Genomic DNA, 25077 nt, shown 5'->3' with positions numbered 1-25077 from the left:
GTCATTGAAAAGACTAGTTCCGAATGGAATAGCCCAATTTTACTAGTGCCAAAAAAGTCGGCGAATGACAAAAAGAAATGGAGGTTGGTTGTTGATTATCGGAAACTTAACAATGTTCTTGAGAACGATACATTTCCACTCCCAAATATAGAGGAGGTCATAGACTCATTGGCAGGAGCGAAGTACTTTTCGCATTTAGACTTGTCCCAAGGGTACTACCAATGCAATTTGAAGCAAGAGGATAGGCCACTAACAGCTTTCTCGACGTCGTCTGGACAATATCAGATGACAAGGCTTCCAATGGGACTAAAAATAAGCCCAGCATCATTTTCAAGACTAATGACCATAGCGATGGCAGGTCTTAATGGAGAGAAGTGTTTAGTATATTTGGATGATCTCATCATATTTGGTAGAAATCTAGAAGAGCATAACAAAAATCTCTCGAACGTTTTCCGAAGATTGCGAGAGGTAAATTTAAAACTAAACCCCGAAAAATGCAATTTTTTGCAAGAAAATTTAGTATACCTGGGACATTACATATCTGCTGAAGGCATCAGGCCTGATCCTGCTAAAATCGAAGCAGTGAAAAAATGGCCGATCCCTTCCACTGCGGACGAAGTCAAGCGATTCGTTGCTTTCGCAAATTACTATCGGAAGCACATAAAAGACTTTGCTAGGCTTTGCACACCGTTAAACAAGTTGACCAGAAAGGGTGTAAAGTTTGAATGGAGTAGCGAATGCCACAACTCATTCGAGAATTTAAAACAATGTTTTATAAATCCACCAGTACTGGATTACCCGGATCTAACGGAGACCAACAAATTCAACTTACATACGGATGCGTCTGGATATGCGATTGGTGCTGTGCTATCTAATAGCAACGGCAAACCGGTTGCATATGCCAGCAAGACTCTGAATAAAGCCGAATCAAATTACAGTACGATAGAAAAGGAGTTATTGGCTATGGTGTGGGCTATCAAGCATTTTCGACCATACCTGTATGGAAGAAGATTTGAAGTCTACAGTGACCATAGACCATTAGTTTACCTTTTTACTTTAGCTGACCCCTCCAGCAGATTAACAAAATTCAGGTTAGCTTTAGAAGAATATGATTTTGAAGTAACTTTCAGGAAAGGAAGCGAGAATGTGATAGCGGACGCGTTGTCACGCATTTCGATTCAAGACCTGAAAACACTTCATGGAAAAACTGTTCTAGTCGTTACCAGAGCTTCGAAACTTAAAGGCGAAAAAGCGAATGACGATAGGACTGATCAACCTTCGTCTAAACAAGACAAATACGTTAAAATGGTAATGAAAGATAACATAAAAAGCATGCAAATCTCCACAGATGTAATTGAAATTCCCCTCAAAAGGACACAAATTGACCTACGGGCAATGTTGTCGAAGGTGGCGGAATATTCAAAAATTAATAATATAAAATATATAATCATCAAAAATAATAAGGAGACATATGACGTCATTAAAAAATATGAAGAACTACAGATATATGGTCGACCATCATCAGTAAAAACATTACCAATTTTAATAAAAATCGGAGAGGAAATAGAAGAAGTAACAGACGAAAGGTCAAAGCTTTTAATACTAAACGACTATCATATATTACCGACAGCGGGACATGCGGGTATTAGACGCACACTTGCAACTATAAGCAAAAGATATTTTTGGAAAAACATGAAATGCGATGTAGAGAATTTCATTAAAAAATGCAAGCAATGCCAGATATCAAAAGTTGGAAGATGCGGAAAAACTCCAATGATCATTACGACAACAGCAAGCACAGCATTTGAAAAAATCTACGTAGATTTGGTTGGTCCTTTGATACCTACCAATGGATACGAATATATACTAACAACGCAATGCGAGTTAACAAAATTTATAACCGCAACACCGATACCTAACAAGTCAACAGAGACCGTAGCTAAAGCATTCGTGGAGCATGTTATTTTAAAATATGGTGTTCCACAACGAATTGCGTCGGATAGAGGAACAGAGTTTATGTCGAGTTTGTTTACATCCATTGCCAAATTATTGAATATTCAAAAACTAAATTCTACAGCTTACCATCATGAAACTATAGGTTCTTTGGAGAACACACACAAATGTTTAGGAAACTTTTTACGCATCTATTGTAACGAAAAATTATTTTCTTGGGTACATTGGATACCATTTTACACATTCGCATATAACAATACCGTTCACACTAACACTGGATACACACCTTTTTATTTAGTATTCGGAAAAAATAGTAACATGCCTTCAAATTTAACAAATGATAATCCAGTGCCTATTTATGACATAGACAACTATAGCAAGCAATTGACGTTAAAGTTACAAGTATGCCATCAAGAAATAAGAGAAAACCTTCTTTCTAGCAAGATGAAAAGAACAATAAAAAATAACTTAAACATTGTACCAAAATGTTATAACAAAGATGACTTAGTCCTAATTAAAAATGAAATAGGTAAAAAATTGGACAATAAATTTATAGGTCCATACAGAGTAGTAGAGGACATAGACCCAAATATAAGGGTAGAGATCAATGGTAAAGAGGATATAATACATAAAAATAGAATAAAAAGTTATAAGGAATGAAAATAATAATACATATAATTTGAAACAATAGGACGTGTGGTGGACGATTGTTTCATAATGAGTTCTTTCAAATTACATGGGAATAATACGCATTATATAAATCCTAGTTCATATTTCCTTGTTTAGTTTAAAAATTCTTAACTATAGATAACAATTTTTAAAAAAATGTAAATAGGGCGTGTGGTGGACGCTCATGATTGAAATGGTTCAGCGCGACGCGGATCGGTTATGCTGTATAAGCGTAAACGGACTGTACCGCGTCGAACGGTGACAATTATACGCTGACACAGCGCATAGCGTAAAACGTACGACACATAGCATAGGAAGAAATATTTCAGTACAATATAGTCGAGAACGACACGTTACGAGGACCACATCTAGTATTCTTACTCCAAACCGAACCGCCATATCCCAAGAATATTGCAGTTTCATCAATTACCGAAAACCGATCTTTTAAGAATGAACAAATTCTTATATGAAGATGCAAAAGATGTCACTAAAACTACTAATACTAATACTGGTTATATGAAGATATAAAAGATCGTTGTTCTCCGCTGATCACAATAAAGTTTATTAGACCAGCAATAATTATTACAACAAAACATTGGGTTTAGTTTTAATGCGTTTTCCTGCGCATTTGTTGCGGTCAATAGTGTTTAATTTGCTGTTAATTTGGTTTTAATTGCTATCACTTGTTCACAGCAGACAAGTTTTCAATGTGACGATTATTGAAATTAAAGTTGCTGCGGCACCACTCGTGTTGCCGTTGGTGGTACATCACAATAAGGAATTATCAAGCCAATTAGCCATCAACGAGAAAGGGTAGGATTAAATTTAATTCTCTGGTAATTTTGTTATAGTAGAATTAAATGGAATTTTCTCAACGTTCTCGTTGGTTCCAGACATTGTATCAAAACTTATTCGAAAATAATTGTAAATTATTCCAACCAATCACGAAGCGAGAATTTATGCCTCAACGAAGAGTTGAAAAAACTGCTGTCTAACTACCGAGTTAGAGTTATTTTCAATTTTTCAATGGCGCGCATTGAAAATCAATAGTTTTCTATATTTTCCAATTCGATTTTCCTATCCATTGGTGTAAATAGCTTGGAAATCTATTAGGAATTGACTGAATTATAAGCCGAAGCGTGAGAACGCATTACCACTTTGATGACGTTATTTCCAACAAACAATCACGAAGCTAGGATTTCTAGATGGACAAGGCTTCATTATTTCCAAATTTTCAATAGTGCGCACTTAGAAATTAGAAATTTCTTTATTCTTGTAGATGCGTAAAAGATTTTCTATCGATTGGTGCAAAAATATTTAAAATCGATCGGGAAACCACCAAGCTATTAGCGCACAAAGTTTTCATTTTTCGTGACTTTCGTATCTCAAAACTTGCCGTAAGATGTAGTCCTACGTAAAAAATGGTACTTAAAACCTGGTACTTGGTACTTAAAAAAAGTTGAACCTAAATTTGGAGTATTTTGGAACTTTAACTTTGAATCAGACATGAAATCAGACTAGAAATAGGATTTAAAGTTTTTATTTGAAACTAGCTGATTGCCCAATTTGACTCGGGGCCCATCTGTACATCGGTTATTGTAACGAAAATTCTCATAATGCAAGAAACAAACCCCTTTTTCTTCATTTGAATGTGTCCTTTGTCAGTTCCTCTCCTGTTGTTCCTCTAAATCTGTCTTCTTGTCGGTAATCCTTATAAATCGACACAAAGCCTTTTTACGCTTTTGAACCTCCCCCTTGGTAATGGTCACCCTATTCCCCCTATCAGAAATCCAGCCACTTGTACAAGTGCTATCGTTTCAAATGCAAGAGCACCCCTTTACCAACTACCTGGTTAAACTAATCGTGTAGGTTTTGGCCAAATTTGCTTAGAACTACCGATGATCTCTTTAGCGCAGACCTCTTTGAAGAAAAAGACGTTACTGCGTTAGCCGTAGTTCCGGTAACTAATCACATTTTTCAAATGAAATCAGTTAGCTTCGAGGTACGAAGCTGGTCTAACAAGCTAACAGTTCGAATCACGGTTGCACTGGTCCTGTAATTATTCTGTACTCTAACAGCCGTCTGTTAGTCTGTTGATAAAGAAGGGTAAGTCTTAAAAAGACGTTTAAGTCAAATAAACTCAAAGCTGCTTTGCAAAATCTAGTTCTAGACAGCAAACATGCTCTCGAAGATCTAACTGTGCGACATTATCATGTCATACTGTTACATGCTGGACCACAACTTTTGATGCCAAAGGTTCTGGCCACTTAGACTCCGCCATCTGGCCCGTTATGTGGTGCATCACTGTGTTACGTGCTTTCGCTGTAAGCCCAGCGCATAGGAACAGCTAATGGCAGATCCTGCTCGAGTATCGCCTTTTCTTCCGTGCTTAAATTCTGATGTGGATGTGGTCCGTTCCATTTAAGGCCACCTCATCAAAAAGCTGCCACACAAAAGTGCTGCGCAGTTGTCTTTGTTTGCATCTCAACGTAAGCTGTCGATAAGCTTGCTGATTCTTTTTCGTTCCTGAGACGATTTGCTGCTAGGCGTGGTACACTCAAATCTATCTTCTGCGATAACGTCACGAATTTCATCGAGACTCGTCGAATATTGAATTATGGGCCAGTCCTCGAACGAGGGAATTGAGCTTTGCTTCATACCGCCAAAATCACCTCATTTCGGCGGGCTGTGGGAGGCCGCGAAGAAGGCTCTTAAAACTTGCTAGTAACATCCGAACAAATGCCAAGTGGCAGCTTGCCTAAACTGCAGGCCGTTGACTCAATATGATACGGATATGGATAATATGGATGTTCTCATGTTTGGCTATTTCTTAGCGCACCGCTAAGAAATAGCCAAACTAAGAAAATTTACATACATTTTCATAAGAAATTGTCTGAGGACGCCAATAAAATTTACTATTTCTTTGGAGCAATTCTAATAAACTATATTCTAAACTTACCGTGTAAACTTTCTGCTTTTCCTGCTGTTGCTGCTGCAACTGCTGAGCCTCACTCAGCTGTTGCTGATACGACTGAAAACTTGCACCCAATACCGGTGCAGGTTGCGGCGCCGCAACCGAATGGGAGGACAAGTGTTGCATGCTGATATCCGTCCCCAGTACCGCCGACGGATGGTGCTGCGAATGATGTTGCTTCTTCTGTTCAGCCGCCGACGGCGGCAAAGCAATCGGCAATCCGTGAACCGTTCGCAGGTGATTGCTCAGCCCGTCGGAAGTGTCGAACGATTCGTTACAGTTGAAGTAATGGCAGCAGTGCTTGGGCGGTCGCTTGGCCGTATCCAGCACGGCTCCCGCGCTGGAGCCACCCTTCTTGAGATCGATCGCCGGATGGCGCATTTGCATGTGCTTGGTGAGGTGGTTCTTCATGGTGAATCCCTCGTTGCAACCCAGCACCGGGCAGGTTAAATACCTGTTGAACAGACCAAATTTAGCCAAGTTTCCACGAACTCTTTGGAAGTTAAAACATTTAGTCAAATTTCATGTCTATCACAAAGCCACAAAGCGTTTAAAAGAAACTCCACTTTTTTTACTGTCGAACCGAATCGTAAACAAGTTTTCAACATAATTTCCATCAAAGCGGAGAAGGCGTGGTGGAAAGGGCCCTGGGCGCTGGCGCTAGCTCTTACCTTCCATCCAAGTGCCTTTGGACATGCTTTTTCAGCAAAACTTCATCGTTGAACGTCATCGAGCACATGCTGCACGCGTAATCGCCGTGCTGATGGGTCATGTGCAGTATGAGATGCGATTCCTGAATGAACCTGCAATCGTTCCGAAGGAGAGAAGAAAAAAAAGAAACAAGAGACAAGTGGACGTCGATTAGGCTACCGGTTATCCTCCTATCCTGCTAATTTTGGTGGCGAGGAAAACATGGGTGACGGTAAATTTTGAAAATCATAGAAACAAAAAAAGAATGGAAATTTGCCAAGACAGGGAAAAAGAACTAAGCAATAATTTGTTTGCTCACTCTAAACAGAGTAAGCAAAAAAGCAATAAGAAAGCAAGGCACCACGCGTCGTACCTTTCGTCGCACTTCGAGCACGGAAAGCCAAAGTTCGAGCCGTGGATTTTCAGATGGTGTTGAAAAAGTGATTGTGACTTGAAACGCTTGTCGGGACATTGCGGACAGAAAAAGGTTTTCGTCGTACTGTGTTCCGAGATCAAGTGAAGATTCAACTGTGTCGCTTGATAGAATCGTCTCGGACACTGATTGCATACGTACTGTTGGGTTTTGTGGTGCGTTTTCATGTGATTGTTCAGGTTGGTCACCTGAAAAGAGAGAGAAAGAAGGCAAAAAATACACAGTAAATAACTTTTGTGAAAAATAATGAGCATAATCGTCGGCGTTTTTAAAACTGCATGTTTGAATAGAAGAATATTCTGAGATTTTCTGTAGAAGCAAGATCTGCAATAGCAAGCCATAAGTTGATGTAATCTTTTTTAGCTGTCATAATTTGACAATAGAGAACAGGAAATTAGTCATCTTTCTGCTTCTTCTTCTACCATCAGAGAGCCAGGGTTTTTCTTGCCGTATCAAGAATTCTTCTCCACTGTACTCGATCCTGGGCTACTCGTCGCCGGTTCGTTTAGCGTCTTGACATAGGGGAGACCAGGTAGACTTGATCCCTTGGGACACTTGATCCATTCATTGTTTCTCAGTAAATACAATGTTGTTTTTATGTAGAAAAAAAACAAAGTTGTTCATTTCATTCAACTAACAAAATTGCAAAACAAAAATGTAATAAATTTTTACATTGCAAGGAAAATATAATATAATAAGATTTGCAACGGAATAATTCTCTATACTTCTTTTTTTAGTGAAGTCCAACTTTTTGGCTACGGAAAACTGCCTTGAAATTTTTGAATTACTTTTCAAACAAAAAATTAGCTAAACATGTTTATTCATTGATGCTGTATACATTTTACAATAAAACTTGTGTATATTTTACAAAATTAATTTTCAGTAAAACTTACTACGACAGGTACACTTGATCCACATAATTTCAGTGACACTTGATCCTTTTGTTAGGTAGTGAAGAGCTTGGAGGCCGTTATGTCGTAAATAATAAAATGAACAATTCTCCATGTCGTAAACATTCGTTATGTAAAAATCACGAATAGTCTGGAAATCCGGTCAAAACGACCGCAAAAATGTTCAATTTGAATGTAATGACACTTAAGCGATATGTGAGAAAGCGAAAAAATGCTTCTGAAAAGATCATTTACCAACCGGACTACGGAGGAGCAACCTGTGCATTTTCCAAGGATGAAGAAAGACTGCTCGGACAAAGAATTCATCTGAACAAAACAGCTCATCTTCTCTGAAGAATTCTGTTAATCAGGTACCAAAATCGATGATTCCGAACAATACAATTATCAAAACAGCTGTAAATATTAAACCATTGCCAAAGGCATCACCACGTAAAAATATGCGAAGAGTATGAAAACGAGGAGATACATATCCTTACAGATGCACCAACGAAATAGAAGCTGGAGGCTGCTCTGATTATTAAACAGGAAAAATATAATGCTTCAAAAATTAAAACCCAACGAAAAAGTTCTCGTCGCAAATTATAAAAGATGTCCAAAGACTTTTACAGATCGATGCACTTAACGATTTCTAAATACTTTTTATACTTTTGAATTAAACTGTTATACACTAAATAATGATACTATATGAACTAGGCCTATTTTAATAAAACTTCCAAATGAAAGTTGAGCTTTAAAAATATATATTTGCAAATGGATCAATTGTGCCTAAACGGGGGATCAAGTCTCCCGCATACTTTGAATATGTACAATTTTCTGTACTTTCTAAAATATCTCATATCTTTTGTTTAGCGCTACGTATCACTAACTGATAAATTGTAGGTAGTAAGCTGTATTGTAAACTGCCGAAAAATTGAAAACCCAGGTTTTTTTTCTAGTAGACTTTTGAGAAATATACAAAAAACAAAATGGGGATCAAGTCTCCCTTGTTTCCCCTACGCAAGTCGGCATCAACCTCGAACCACCTAGCACGTTGGGTCTATCTATTTCTGGGGTTCTTGAAGAGAACGTATTTAACTGCACTGTCGTCCGGCATTCTTGCGACGTGACCGGTCCATCGTAGTTTTCCAACTTTCGCCAGATGTGCGATGGGAATCGCTCCAAGTAGTGCCTGCAACTCGTTGCTCATACACCTACGCCACTCTCCGCTATCCGTTTGTATTCCGCCAAGAATAGTCCGCAACACCTTTTGTTCAAATACGGCAAGACACACATACGTGTATGCAGCGGCACATAGTCCTTGATCGAACCGTCATGCGGAGGTAAAAGTAGGCTCGACTTCTAGTTTGAATGCGTTGTTGAATCTCCTTACTCGTATTATTGTCGGCGGTGACCAGAGATCCCAAATATACGACTTCATCAACCACTTCCAGTTCATCGCCGTCAATAGTCACTGCCCTTGCGAGGCAAACGTTGTTGTTTCTGGAGCCTCCCCTAGCATATATATGAAGTCGCACCGAGAAAAAATGCTAGAACAACGATAACATTGCTTGCTCGTCGTGTCGCACACACTTCGAACTCTACTACATCTATTCTTACAAGATCTTTAAAGTATTGATCAACCAGAAAACCGTGTAAAAATTCAACAATTTTCATTACCTAAATTTCAGGTGAAAAACGCATCAATAATTACACGTTATTCTCTATGGCTTGTCCATACTATTCCAGCTAGAACCGTAAGCAAAAAGCGGCGAATGCCTGTCACTTCCATACTGTGACATTTTTTTCGACTGGTCACAGTGAAATAAGAATGTTTGCTTATTATTATGTACATATTCCAGCTAGTTTGAACATATCAAGAGATAGGCTCTCTTGATACAGAAACAATACCCCACAACACCTACCAGGGCATGTGGCTCGCTGGTACTTGTGCCTTTGAACCATAGAGGCGTTGGACAAAAGGAGACTGCAAAACCCACTTATTAAGATAGCGACGCGTCTGGTTGGGTTTTACACATAAATTGTGCCTCTTCCTCCGTCTACTGTAGATAACCATCAACCGAGAAGTTTTAGATCTAACTTGTTTTACTGGCAGGACGACGACACTATGCAGCCCCTTACGACTTGCAAGGTACTACACGTGATGTTGTTCGTCTGTCAGCGTGTTAGCCACGATTCTCAGCGCGGGTTTTCGGGGAAAGGCCCCGTTCCTATGAGATTAGACTGGCAAATGTACAAAAAAAATGTAACCGTTTCGGTCCCTGCTTAGGATTGCCTAGTAGGCAATCCTAAGTTAACTTCCGTTGCGTCTTCTTCTGTTATATCTCCGTTGAGATGCACATCGAATATCTGCTTTCACCTATCGATGTCGACCCCCTCGCGCTCGTTTTGTGACCAGGTTTCCCTACTCGTCTTTACACATAGGGTATGTTGCTGCTTCGTCCTAATTGCCTATTTCCGTCCTATCCAACACAAATTATTAAAAATTGTACCTGTCAGCAAGCTAGCAGCGAGCGTCTAAAGAACTCCCCGATTACAAACACCTCAGGGTCGGCACACTTAATGTAGATTTCGCGGATTTACTTTCTATTATCTTCTCCCACTTTCTTAAATTTAGCTAACCTTCTGTTTTCTTCACTTCCGGGGCCCAGTTCCTTCAGCCGTACTCCTTCGGATCCTCTCCTCGAATCCTGGCAATTTCCACTCCGATTTCCACCTTCCTCCAACTTAGCGGGTATCACGGTTTCCTCGGGCAAATAGTATGTAGTCACGGGAATCAAGGCGACACTATGACTCTCCGTTGCCGGACCACGACTATAGCGATGGGTGATTCTGAACGGCGACGATGACGACGTACAAAAGCCGGAAGTACGAATACCGTTCGCAAATGGCGGGAAATCCAAAAGTCCTTTGACTCTGTGACCACTATGGCGGTGGCTTGTCTAGGCCAATGGCGATGATGGTTTGTATAATCCGAAATTATGGTTTGTATTCCGAAAGCCACGGGGTTCTGCTGTCCATATATGTTTCACTTGCAATGGCACTTGATCTTTGCAACTTAAACTGATTTGACACTGTACTTACAAATAGAGTCATACGTCTTTGTACTCTGGCTTTCTATTGGATAATGATCATTCGAATCTGATTCCTTTTCTAAATTTCGTACAGGTCATTCCCTGTAATCCCCGGTCATTGCCCTGGCTTGCATATAAATATTTCTATCTGGTCGCCAATTATCAGTTATTTCGCCTCTTGTCACCCACGGGCCGTCCGCGAATTCGCCTGCTTCCTTCTGGTGGTTGGGTGTGGAAATTCGATGAGATGTGGGCTGCGTGCGTTAAGGTATCCACCTATTATTGGCTGCTGCTGTGGGAAGCTTGCTGATTTGCTGGACGATAGATTCAAACTACTCCTGATATTATGAAAGATTAATTAAACGATGACAAAATTTAAACCAATAATCATTTAGACCTTCGTGGCCCAGGTTATCGACACTTACAAAATATCAACATTTTTATGACACACAATGCAAAATTAGTTATTCTCTAATATTTTAGTTTGTTGTCTATCATACGCGGTCAATCAAAGTGAGCTGAGATCTATTTAAAGGCTTTTTATCATTAAAGAAGTCCTACCAGCCAAATTTGCTACGTTTTTTCGTGCGACGAAGAAGAAAATGTCGACTAATCGTTTTAATTTCCGTCATTCATAAATAAAAATACCTCATGCAAGGCATTGTCGTTATTCTACAGTCAGGAAGACTTGCCTGACCTGCAGAAATTTTACAGAATAACATTTGTCATGCCGTCCTTCACTAATACATGCGCGTTAGCTTCGTAAACATTGTTGTGATTTTTAGCTCGGACGATGAAAAATTTTGATGGACGGATTTTAAAACGGTACGACGAATTTAAGAAATAAAGTCAGTTTCGTAATTTCAATAACATGCTTTCATGATCGCTTTTCAGTAATTTCAAAGTTCACTGATCGGAAGGTAAGTGTGTTTTAGTCAAATCAGCACAAGAATTTTCGGAGTATTCATTAAATCCATCCAACAAATGATGAAAATTAGAATGACTTTACTTACTACGACGGGAATTAGAAATAAATCCTATTTCTTTTTGGTGGGAATCCCTTACGAGATTGGTCCGTCTTCTCATAGAAGTTACACGTCTCATTAGTCCGTTAGAATAGTTGTGATTTCAACTGGGCCGTTTTTCTTGCAATCCAATGTCTTTTAAACAGTATTAATTGAGATGCAACCTTGATTGAGGAAGACATAAATGCCGCTGTTTGGACCTTTTCGCTCACCGTAAATTTAGTCACGAGCATGCTAAACTTCATCTGCCCATTCAAGGCCTAGAGATTGCGGGCCGGGCAAGGGCCCTATAAGGTTACCTCAGTTACGACAACTCTTATCCCTACCTCCAAGTAGTGCCGGCCGGGACGCGATTATGTACACACAAGGAAGAGAAGGGGGTGAACATTAGTACCTGCAAGTGACGTAGTGCAACGGTCTAGAGGTGAGTAAAGCTAGTCAAATTCCATAAGCCAGTTGCAAACGTCTAACGTCCTGCTAGAGCTTAGAACTCAAAAGCAAAACGGCACGTTTTCGGCGGGCTTTAGGCACATCAGGATCGGCTTCAAGAAAATTCTAATTATGACGTACTAGACATGCGGGATACGTTTAGATAAGACACATTGGCCTGAAAGCTGTGTTATTCTACTACCTTAGGTGAGGAAGGGTCGCACGTCTGCCATTAGTTAAATTAAGTAATTTTACGTAAGTTGCAGTAGGAGGCGGAACGTCCATGGAAGATAGCAATGTCACCAGGCAGGTTTCATGGGGGCTTGCGCAATTACGGACATTTTTACCAACGTGCTCCCGTCACATCTTTATTTGAATTTATATTTATTTACCAGTTCCATCTGACATTGTGTCTTAATGAATAAAAAATGATATTAATTTCTAAGAGAAATATTGACTACACGATTACGAAAAACATGAATTATCACATCAAAGTCGAACATCTCATTAAAACGATGGCATATACAACGTACGGGTTCTTGCTTTCCAAATAAGTGACTTCGTAGCAACAAGTATAAATAAAAAGCTTCCTTGGCGTAGCGGACGTACGGAAGCATATGTACTCAGCAGTTCTAGCAACGTCGGGCAGTCGATATGGTTGGTTAGAAGTTTCGCAGCAAAAACCGCTTGTGCGATTTGTCATCTCAGCTTCAACTGTTGAATACCAAAGAGTCGGTAGTGGTCCTCGTAGGGCGGAAAATTAAGAAGATCGCTTCATAAGAGATGGCGTAGAGCATAGCGGATGAATTTTTGCTGTATCATTTCAATTAGGCGAGACCAATTAGCGTGTAAAGAACACCGAATAACAGATATAGTTTCGAGGATTGATCTCACTAGCGAGCAGTATAATGTTATTGGGCACTGGGGGATACGAAATTGGCTTTCTTAAAATTGGCTATCTTAAAAATGAATCCCATCTGCCGGTTGGCCCAGCGAGTTAATGCTGTCGCCGTGATTTCTGAATGAAAGTTCATTGTCTAATAGCATTCCTAAATTTTTTATCACTGTACTCGGAGGACGTGGTAGCCAGATATAGTGTAATCATATTCAACAGGCGTACATCTTCTGTAAAACAAGATAACATTGCACTTTTCGATGCTTAGTGTTAAGTGGTTTGCAGTACACCAATTCAGGAATATGCTCAAATAATCCTGCAACTCTAAACAGTCGCTCAGGCACGTAATGGCTTTAATTTTTTTAGAAAGTCCGCATAAAACAGTCGACACCCATGTGGAAGCACAAGTGAGACATCGTTTGCAACAATCAGAAAAAGCAGCGGGCCCAAGTTGCTGCCTTATGGGACTCCAGATTTATGCGAGAAGCAGCTGGAGATAGACGATCTGATTTTGACACAAACCATTCTGTTCTGTTTATCAGATAAGATCTAAATCAGCAGACGGCGCTCCATTTTTCCAAATACTATTTCGTGGTCTATAAATAGCGTCAGTTTGAATGCCAGAATCCAGTTTTTTTCAAACAGCGGGAAATAAACTGCATCAGATTTGTGCTTACCGACCTTTTCGGAAAAAAACCCGTGCAGGTCAGCGTCAATATTAATTTTACAGCAAGCAAATAAAGCGTTATTTACGATGCATCGCGATGGTTTCAAACAATTTTGAGCAAGCACACATGGACGTGATCCCGCCATAGTCAGTAATGTCGCGTTTGTCGCCTTTTTTGTGTATTGGAAACCAATAGAAAAATTTTCACCGGTCAGGAAATGTGTGCATATTAAAAAGTTTTGCGACTGGTAAACTAAGCACGTTACTGCATCGTTTCAGAACAACAGAGAGGATGCCTTCGGGATCAACTGGATATAAAGTTTTCAGTTTACCCAAAGCAGTTTTTACGACGTCCTCGTTAATATGTGGTTACTCGAACGAAAAAATATCACATGGTACTATGTTACTGGCTTCTGCAATTTGTCAGGAGATGCGATGGAATCATTGAACTGTTGGAACTGCTCCGCAAAAAGATCACATTTTTCGCGTTCATTGTTCGTTCAAGAATATACTTCCTTACTTATGTGTCCATGTCCACCGGTTCGGAAGAACAAAGGGATGAAATCGGAGATTTCCACTGCTGACGGTTACCCGCCTTGGCTTTTACCTGTCGCCAGGAAAGGTTCTAGTCTACAGCCCGGATGTCATTGGCTAAACTGCGTCGCCGTGAGCCTCTGGGTCTGGGTGGATTCCAGTCGAGTGCTTCTCTGCAGACCTCGTTCGCTCCTTTCCTCAAGGTGTGTCCGATCCACTTCCTCCTACGTTCTCGAATTTCTGTGGCTATCGGCTGTTAATGACACCGACGATGGAGTTCCTCATTGGATATCCAGTTGTCAGGCCACCAGGCACAATTGTAATATCACAGGTATCGGTTAATGAATATCTGCAGTTTTGGCGTTGTCTCCGCTGAGACGCACCACGTTTCGCAGGCACACAGCAGTACGGATTTAACGTTTGAATTAAAGATTCGGGTTTTCGTACGTAGAGTGATCTGGTTTGAGTGCCAAATGTTTCGCAGACCTGCAAAGGCACCCCTGGCCTTCCTGATCCGTGTGGCTGGCTATATCAGTCTTGGTACCACCATCGGGCGTTGTTTGGCTACCAAGATATTGAAAGGCGTCTACCTGCTCAACTTGTTGTCCCGCTACTGTGAAGTTGGTGGAATTGTCTGTGTTCACTACCATAGACATAGTTTTCGCTACATTGACTGTGAGACCTGCTGCCTGGGAGCTCTCGGAGAGGTCATCTAACTTGCTCTGCATATCGTTTCGGCAATGCGCGAGCAAGACAATGTCGTCGGCTAGGTCGAGGTCATTTAGCTGCTCCATCGTTAGAGGATTCCAAGGCAATCCTCGATTTGGTCTACTGTCAATTGCTCCAACTAATGTCTCATCCATAACGATGAGAAACAGAAGCGGTGATAAAATGCAGCCCTGTCCCACGCCAGCAGTAACTCTTATGGGGTCGGACAAGACACTGTCGTGCAAAACTTTGCACGAGAACGCTCCGTACTGAGCCTCTATGAGATGGACTAGCTTATCTGGAACTCCTCTACGCCTAAGTGCGCCCCAGATGTTTTCGTGGTTGCGTCAGTCGAACGTCTTTCCGAAATCAACAAACACCAGCAGAAGAGGGTCCTGGAATTCGTTGATGATCGGCCAGCACGGAATCCGGCTTGCTGCCGCCGGAGAGTAGCATCGATCTTCTCCTGGATCCGGTTGAGGATTACCTTACAGAATACTTTGAAAGTAATACAGAGCAACATGATGCCACGCCAGTTACCGAATTCAGTTAGGTCTCCTTTCTTAAAGACTTTGATCAATATGCCCTGCATACAGTCCACCGGAAAAGTTGCGGTTTCACATATATTTTGGGCTGGGCTGACAAAGATGGGTCAGCTTTGAGCATTTCGGCTGAAATACAGTCTATCCCTGGCGCTCTATTGGATTTCATAATCTTGATGGTTGCTACAATTTCATCCAGCGATGGCGCCTCCGAGTTGACGCGATTAATTCGATGAATTGTAGGCGTCATTCGCTCTGCAGGTTTTGTTGGTCTCTGACATTTGAAACTCGAAAAAGTTGTTCAAAATGCTCAGTCCATCGCTAAAGCTGTTCTGTACGGTCAGTCAGAAGCTGACCAGCTCTGTCCTTTAGCGGCATCTTTGTATTCATTCTGGCACCACTAAGGCGGCGCCAAATATCGTACAACAAACGGATATCACGGAGATTTCTCCTTGTTCGACTAGAGAGCTAGTCCACGCTCGCTTGTCCCGCCTACAAGCACGTTTAACAGCACCTCCAGTTCGGCGTATCGTTAATGGGTTGCTGTCTTAAAGTCCAGACACAATGCATACGGATCTGGTTCACGCTCGCTCAATGCCGGCTTTCGCCTCTCTCCGCTCGTCGATCTTCCTCCAAGCTTCAACCTATGTTCAAGAACATAGACGATGGTAAACCACTCTCTCTTCGTTTTGTGTTCACAAACGACCAGAAATTTTCAGGTTCTAGGTTGCATGCGAAGATTATGTCAGACAAGCAGTTCTGCAGATATTATGATAGGGTGATGGTCACTTCCGAAAAAATCACTGCCAACGTTCCATAGCAGGTGATTGACAAAGTTAGGGCTTGCTAAGGTCACGTTGCTTGCAGTATTGTGCTGACTGGAAGAGTACACTCTTAAATGAGTTTACCCGTAGTTTGGTTGGATTTAGTTAAAACTTGGTCAAAACTACTCAAAATGCTCTTAAGGTGTACAGACTCAGATTTTGAGAAGTTTTTCGACCAAAAAATTGGTAGCAGCAACTTAAAAGTGCGCTATTTGTCACAGAGAATAATTCAATTATCGGTAGCAAATAGCCAAAATTGGTTGAATTTTTTACCCAAAATTTGAGTTTGTACACTTTAAGGGCATTTTAAGTAGTTTCAACCAAGTTTTAACTATACCTGACCTATTTACAGCTAGAATCATTTAAGAGTGTAGCTTGAGGAACCATGGATGGATGGATAACGAGACCTGTTTCGGCGAACTCAACGACAGAGGTGCCACGAGCGTTGGCTTACTGGTTTTCCCAGGCCGGGTGATGACCGTTGTGCAGTCTCCGAGGATGATTTTGAGCTCCGGGATTGAGTTTATAATACAGACAAGCTGGTTACGAAAATCTGGAATGCTACCATGTGGTAGGTATATGTTTACTATCGATAGTGCGATCGAATATCCGAACTCTGCCAGCAACAATTGGTAGACTGGAATCAACTGGTATGATGGACCACGGTACGGGACGAAGAATTTGTTTGCCACCGAGTAATAGACGTTTGCTCCATGTTTGAGTCCATCGGTATTTGCCGATTTAATTGTTCGACGGTTGTGCGATGTATTTCTTGAATAATGAGGATGTTTGGAGATAAGCCTGAGCCAACATCAAGCTAGCAGTCATCATCTTAGACGGTTGTACTAAGAATTGCCTATTTGTGCGGGGTGAACTTGGAAAAACAAGACGAACGTATTCAGAACTAGCATAGCTGTGATTCTCATATCTGGTGTGAGGTGCTGAGTTAGTCTTTCTCCTGATATGTAACCTTTCTGGCTGTCTAACCGTTGTTGATGGTTTCTTCGGTATATCATTAGTTGTTTTTGAGATTTTCGTCGCCATTGACATTTAGATTAAGAGTTGTGGAAGCATTCTGGGGTGGGGTCGGAATCAGGAGTAAGGACAATTTTGGCTTACTGCAATGAGCTATCGCTGAACGAGCTGAGTACTGGGTTGCTGATCGTAGCTTTTGGGCATTTTTGCCTTAACGACTTTAGGCGTAGTTTGTCTAACTTGACTACTTTGGTTATTTTATGTTTGCCTTTTGTCTGTTCGTTTGGGCGAGTTTCCGCTGCCGGCAGAACCTCACACTTAATTGGCTTTACAGTAGGTTTTGCTAAATTTGCTAGTGTACCTTCATCGTTCGCACAGCGTTCTCATGGTCCTTCTTTTCAGCCTCAGCTTTTAAATTTTCAACCTGCTTAACTAGGTCCCCGATCCAGCACCTTATCATTCCCAGCGTTGATTATTTTTTCATTACTCCTTCGTCCGTTCTCGATCTCGAATGCCCGTTTGGCGGTAGGGTATGAAATTCCTTGATCAACCTTAAGACGTTGTATGTTCTTTTCCTTGATGTATACTGGACAGTTTCTGCTTTTAATAGAATGCGTTTCATTATTGCATCTGTTGCACAAGTCTGCATTCGTGCAGTTTTGACCGTCTATTTATTAGATGACTTTTTGAGCAGTTCCCGCAGATTAGCTATTTGTAGCAAACCATTGGCGTTGGGTAGTACGGCCTGGTGTTCGCACGGATGCGACCGAAGTTAAGGTGATTGGAAATAGCAGCGCCTTTGATTGTTACAGTCATCGTAGGTGTATTGACGGTTTTTCTCCTTTCCGTCTGGTAAAAACTCCTGATGCCGACCACACCTTGATCCTTTAGACAAGCCATTAAATTCTGGTCAGTTAGTTCAATCACGTCTCAACAGGGGGTGAAACATTTGACATAGACGATATAGAATGTTCGCTTACCAAGGAATTCTTTTAGTTTTAGTAAGTTTAGTAAGAATATTGTTCCGAACTTTTAGTGTGTAAAACTTACGCCTGTTTCCAGAAAAGCGCCATCGATGGGTCTACCGACGCACTGTTCTACAAACGCTCGAATGACAAAGGGGTTTCTGTGCAGTTTTCCGTTTATTGCTTCCATCCGCAGAACTATTAGGTTACCGTGGACATCTGCTGCGTCCATCCACAAAGGTAGAGTATGTCTAGAAGGAGTACCGTTTACCATTTCACGTAAGCGTGAAAGTGTGCAGGTCCAGCCAGTATAGGAACAGGTTCAGCCATGTTTGCCGGCGGCCTACGGACCGCACGGCTTTTAAATGTGTACTATTTAAAGTGATTCTTTGCTGCCAATCAAAAACATTAAATACAAAAAGATCTTTGATTTGTTGTATGGGGAGACTCTCTCACTTGTGTCTCACTGTTATTTATGCTTATTTTAATAGTGGTTTGACAGGAATGTGTCATTCTTAAATTCTCTACATTAATGCAAATATCTCTAAAATCCATTGAAAAACGGTTGTGTTATAAGCGTGCAAAACGTAACCATTTTCTGTTACTTGTTCATTTCTCGTACTTCTAAAGTGCACCCCAATATAGAAAACAAAAACGTAGTTCTGCCTCAAAAATTACTCACCTGTGCAAAGGAGCGACCGCAGTTGGCTTCGATGCACACGTAAGGTCTTTCGCCGGTGTGTAACCGCCTGTGGTTGTTCAGATTCGTAATTTGAGTAAATGCCTTACCTGAGAAAATATCAAAAGAAACTCAAGTCAGTTTGCCGGAAAATTCTCGAAAAACATAACGTTCTTACCGCAATCTATGCAAACATATGGCCGCTCGTTTGTGTGAATTCGAACGTGGTTACGAAGGTTGGCCTGCTGGGAAAAACCTGCAACCGGTGAATGAGTTTACCAGTTCACTTATCTGTGACATTCCGTTAAACACTTACCCTTCTGACAGTACTCGCAGATGTACTTTTTCTCAGCGGTGTGATTTCGTATGTGATTAAGCAGTGACGATTTCCTACTGAAAGTTTTATTGCAAATGGGACAGCTACCTTCTTCACCTTCCAGTACTTCATTCTAGAATAGAGCGCGCGGCGTTAGTATGACTGTATTTATTGAAAAGTAGATAAACTTACATCCACTGCTTGCAGTGTTGCTTCCAAATCGAATGGAATTTGCTGAAAATATTGAAAATTTACCAAAGGCTTGCTTAGATTAGAAATTGAAGAGGCACTTACAATGTGTTGCTTTTTCGAATTATTCTCCCCACTATTGGTCTGAAAAAGGAAACATCGGTTAAAGAAGTTCTAAGTCGTTTTATGCTATAGTTTTCTACTCACCGGAGGCCCTAGCATTGCGGAGCTAGTCGGGACCATAGTGGGGCGTGAATGATCGTAGAAATTCGGCATCATCCCTTTCGAAATGCCTTCAGAAGAATGACCAGAGGTTACAACAGGATCTACATCTATGTTTGATACAACTGAAACGGGCAAGACGAAGAAAGATCTGTTTAACGCACAATCACAAACCATTTCCAATTGGGCTAAAAATAAGATTCTGCGTTTATTTTTGACCCGTAAACTGTCTCACGCGTTGTTGTCTAACAACAAAATTCTTATGCTCGGAGCGAACAACGGAACTGGGAAAAAGAAAACAAACGCAGCCGAAACGCTAAAAACAAGGAAAAATAGCACTTGATATGCGGCCAGCTCTGTGGTAAACAATGCAAAACTAACTAAACTGTTGAATGGAAAAAATCTCGGTAAAAAAATTATCGTACACTAACCACGGTGCAGCAAAAAATGTTTTTGTTTTGTGCTGGAATTATACTCTTTGCTTCCCATTTTACGACAGCCCAGAAGAAGCGCACCCCCGAATGACAGTTCGGCAGTGAAAAGTTTAGTTCCCTTGTTCGCCGTTGGTGCCGCTGAAGCCGGCACGTTTGCATGCAATTCAGCCGAGCTGATAGGGATGCAACATTTTCAAGAAAAGCTTTGACGATACTCACCTTACCTTGTTTCAGCAGAAGCAAGAGTTGAAAGTATATAGCGTCAACGTCCATATAAGCGCATTGACTTCCGCCGGTTTCCTGTTGAATAGAAAGAACAAAAATATGCAGTTAATATTTTGGTTTTGGGTTACAAAAATAGTAAACAAACACTTCTGAATGACAGTTGCTAAAAATGTTAGTTATCTCAGCATAACTTGCATGCAATATGCGGTTCGGTTTGTTTTATGTACAACAAGTTATGCACCGGCAGTTTCTCTCTCTCCCTGCTCTCCCGCGCGCTCACCAACATATGTGCACCAAGGCCTGTTGTTTGGAGCATAATGTTTACATATGCGTCATCTTCACACACCACGCCGGCTTGGAAGCAGAAGAAGCACGCGTCGCTAGAAAGTTTGCCAACATAAACAAGCAACAGTGAGCGGTAGGTATAACTCACTAGACGTACTCTACCGAGCACATAGTACGGCTACATATGTTGCACGCTGCCGAACACGATGCGATTGGGGTGGTTTCTTCTATGTACAATACCCACATCGTATGTACTCGACGGCGTCGAGTCTATGAATGGAAGCACGACGCCGCGGCGCACTGCAATCTGCAATCCAACTGGGCGCCTACTTCGATACATACACACATCGTTCGTTCGTTACATTGCTTGCTTGCATTTGCATCCCTTTCACGGATTGCATCGCGTGGCCCGCTTGGATCAGCAGCCTGCTGCATTAGATTTTCGGTAAATACTGTTTTGTTTTCCACACCCCGGCCAACTTCCGGCGGGCTTTGCCGTGCCCGACGATATTAGCCCCCCCACGATCGGGTGGGTTGTCTAAGAAAAAGTTGTTTAAAAATAACGCGTTGTTTAACTAAAAAATCGGGCCACGACGTGAGACGCTGGAAGTTTCGTGTTCGTTCCTCGTACGTAGGTATGTGTGTTAGGATAATTTACTAGTTTATAAAAGAAAGTAAGGTTGAACATAGGCGGTAAATTTCGATTCTTATGTTGCCTTAGCGTTATGAAGGGGCGGGATGGGGAGGAAAAATGTTTCTGGTGTACGGTTGTGTGTATATTTTGAAGATGTAAATTATTAAAAAATTAAAATTAAACAACCTCCCTAAGGATGTCTAAAATTTATTGCTTCTATTTTTGCATTTCGCGGAATATGAAATACCTACTTTGAATTAATGTTTTAATGAAGATAAGAATTTGAATGGATGTTGAAAAAATGGGTTCAAAAGAAAAACAGTCATTCATCCAAGAAAATGACGCTATATAATTTGAAAAGGATGTTAATATTGCACAATTTATTGTTGGATTTGTTAGTATGAAGTTTGTTTAGATTTGATTGCAATTTTCGCATGCTTTGTAGAAAAAAATGGATAGCTATCCAAATTTACGAAACACCAGGGAATGACTCTCGGAAAAGTCTTTTAGAAACGACTAATTAGCACCTAGTCAAATCACATTTTAATCATACCTTTCTAAGAAGTAACTTATTTTTAATGAAACTTTGACTTGTAATCACAGTATATTTTGTTTAACATGACAAAAATACAAATACAAGATTTGTTAACGTTCACAAAGTTGCTTTCACAAATGCCGCAAATTGCAGCGAAATGGCAAAGCTTGGAATAATGTCCGTACCGAAAAGAGTGCAACCTGAAATACATACAATCGCGAAAAACAACGAAAAATGGTCCCGAAAGTGTGAAACGCATCATTGAAAAAAGTAGCAATGAATGTTCCTTGAAGAATCTACCAAGAAGTAGACGAAAATCCAATCATCGTAAGCTCGAACTGAATCAGAATTAAGTAGTGAATTATATTCATGCTTCTACTCGCGATTTGGCTATAAAAACTTAACGTAGGAATGAACGGATGGATTGGGTACAGACATAATTTAAAGACAGGCGCTAAAATAACCTAAAACAATCGTGCTAAATCGGAGGCTCGAAAGCTATGCCAGTGCATTGAGTTGAGTGAATGAAAATTCCAAAACACTGCCGGGAACTGGAGCTTGCGATCTTGGTCCTGGTATTTGGTCCTGGGTTACTCGTCGCCTATTCGTAGAGCGTCTCGATACCCGCAAATCGGCTTCAACCTGGTCGAGTCATCTAGCACGTTTGACCCCTGTATTCCTGGTGCCAGCGGGGATTTCGAAAAGAACAGATTTCACTGCACAATCGTCCAGCATCCTTGCGACGTGGCCGGCCCACTTCAAATTCATCATTATCTGCCATAGCTGGTGTCGATCGACTGTATCGTATGCTGCTTTGAAATCAATAAAGATGTGTAGCGTTGGCACGTTATACCTGTCGACCTGTCTGATAGTAAAATTTTTATCCGCAGTTGCGCGAACCTCCTTGAAGCCCGCCTCATAATTCACTACGAAACCTTGTGCTATCGGTGCCAACCGGCGGAACATGAACTGTGGGAGTACTTTGTAGGCGGCGTTTATCTGTGTTATGTTGCGATAGTTGCAACAGTCGAGCCGATCATCCTTTTTGTAGATGAGACAAAGCACTCCTTCCTCCATTCCATTGGCGAATAATAATACCGCACACAAAAACGCCTGATTTTATGCTGCAGAAAATCTTCGAGTAGAAAGCGACAAACGAAACAGGAAAGCGAGCGGCTGAAGCAAACCAGAAATGCACTTCCTAAGCAGCCTACCCTTACTTAATACATACTGTATTCCTGTTTTAGAATCCCGAGGATTCCTATTTCATAGTAAAGGGGATTTGTTTACCGAGTTATAGGTATCCTGGGGATTTAGCTTTTGGATTCTCATACAAGAATCCTGGTTCTATAGGCAAGACATTCTGTACGAATCTTAAGGGGGCATAGTACTTTTTCAATTTAAAAAAATCGAAATTTTTTTTATTGATTATTTCGAAAGATTAACATTTTGACCATACGTATTTCAAGTCATTTCGATGAATTCCAAAAATTGACAAAGTTACAGACATTTGTACCGCGCATGTCTTGACCGATTACACAGCGAATAAAAACTTCAACGTCGTTTTTCTCGAAACCAGGTTTTGAAAGTCGGTACCATAAATATCTCAAGAACGGCTGAAGCAATTCTCATGATTCTTTTTTTGTTTCAAAGCTAACGAAATTACCTAGTGTTCGACCCATCCTTTTTTTGATATTACAATTTTTGTATTTTTAAGAAATGTTTAAAGTCAATTTTTTCGGCTAAAAACCTTACTTTTATGTTTGAATGTCCGCCATTTTGTTATGCGTTCGAATTTTAAAAAAAGGATGGGTCAAACACGAGATAATTTAATATTCTTTCATGTCGTTTTGGAATTTTTCAATTCGGATAAGCCCCCCAGCGCCAATCCATGGTACCGCAAATCATGTTTTTTCCGAACGATCATGTTCAAGGAGCCGTAGGGGAGAGGGTAAGAGGTTCACATATGCAAACAAAACTGCAAATATTAGTATAAAGTGCAATGTTTAGCAAGCAATGAACCCGAATCGATTCGCTTTTCGCGTTATCGAGAAAAAAATATTTGAAATAAGGCAAAAATATGGTGTAAAAAGTACTATGCCCCCTTAAGCAGGATTCCTATACACGATTCTAATGCGAGGAATCCATGACAATCTGTGCGAATCTTTTCGGTTCGTTCGGGTAGCCGGGATGAATCCGGATCTGCAGAATAGGAATGTTTCAGCATAGCGGAAGTAGCCATAATAATGTTATCATCGATGTTGATCGACGCAAATAGGTGGCCACAGCAAGGAACGTTGCTTGCGGTGTCCAATACTTGACCTGTATTGAGCACTTCGTTGCAAAATACACTGGCGAATTTAGCTGCAAATAAGCTGCATATATCAGCACTGTGAAAATCAGAAGTGTCTCCCTACTTCTATTTTTAAAGAAACGACACGTTTTTATCGGATCCTCTTTTATTTTCTTTTGCTTATATCCCTGGAAATACAGTATTGTTCGATTACATCAGTAATGTAATCGTTTTTGTATTGGATTTTAGGATGTGGATTTAACACTTTGATCACATAAAAATTGATCAGAATAAATTAGAGACAAAACCTGTTTTAAAGGGTCTGTAAATAACGCTTCATAACTAAGTTCTATGAAGAGATACAGCTATAATGTCTTTGACAAAGTTTTTTGTATTGATATTTACTACATCTTTGCTGAACGTATCAAACCTGTATCTCGAATATGTGAGAAAAGAAATTTCGTATTTCACCTTTATGGGGTGTTCGGGTGCACAAACGAGCAAATAAGTTCTCAGCAGCACTTTTTGTGACAGCTAAAGCTAATTTATTTGATTAATAAGGTTAGATGCTTCTACTATTTTACATCTTACGGTATGTTGCTGCTTCGTCGTAATTGCCTATTCCCGTCCTATCCAATACAAATTATTAAAAATATCAGCGATTTTTATGACACACAATGCAAAATTAGTTGTTCCCTAATATTTTAGTTTGTTGTCTCTCATACGCGATCAATCAAAGTGAGCTGAGATCTATTTAAATGCTTTTCATTAATCAAAAAGTCCTACCAGCCAAATTTCCTACGTTTTTTCGTGCGACGAACAAGAAAATGTCGACTAATCGTTTTAATTTCCGTCATTCATAAATTAAAATAACCCACGCATTGTTCGCAACCTGGCATTGTCGTTATTCTACAACCAGGAAACGATGAAAAATTTTGATGGACGGATTTTAAACGGTACGACGAATTTAAGAAATAAAGTCTGTTGCGTAATTTCATTC

General features: G+C 40.6%; 1 protein-coding gene across 3 annotated transcripts in view; it reads right to left on the bottom strand.

Moving 5' to 3' along the window:
• Positions 1-20179, bottom strand: part of LOC128742475 (gastrula zinc finger protein XlCGF26.1) — a 38857-nt gene extending 18678 nt beyond the window's left edge. For 2 of the 3 annotated variants that reach the window (XM_053838847.1, XM_053838846.1), the window contains exons 1-10: positions 20097-20179; positions 19657-19796; positions 19555-19593; positions 19453-19494; positions 19261-19393; positions 19123-19200; positions 18948-19054; positions 6660-6907; positions 6268-6399; positions 5582-6050 (exon numbers count right to left, since the gene is read on the bottom strand). In XM_053838847.1, the coding sequence (XP_053694822.1) occupies positions 5582-6050; positions 6268-6399; positions 6660-6907; positions 18948-19054; positions 19123-19200; positions 19261-19393; positions 19453-19494; positions 19555-19593; positions 19657-19728 (1320 nt within the window). In that variant the 5' untranslated portion in view covers positions 19729-19796; positions 20097-20179. The remainder of the gene's footprint in view (positions 1-5581; positions 6051-6267; positions 6400-6659; positions 6908-18947; positions 19055-19122; positions 19201-19260; positions 19394-19452; positions 19495-19554; positions 19594-19656; positions 19797-20096) is intronic. The other variant, XM_053838845.1, reaches the window with a different exon arrangement.
• Between the last annotated feature and the right edge of the window lie 4898 nt (positions 20180-25077).

The sequence above is a fragment of the Sabethes cyaneus genome, chromosome 3, assembly GCF_943734655.1.
Source record: "Sabethes cyaneus chromosome 3, idSabCyanKW18_F2, whole genome shotgun sequence".
Lineage (NCBI taxonomy): Eukaryota > Metazoa > Arthropoda > Insecta > Diptera > Culicidae > Sabethes > Sabethes cyaneus.
Note: the sequence above shows the minus strand (reverse complement) of the source record. Positions and strands in the feature narration are given on the sequence as shown.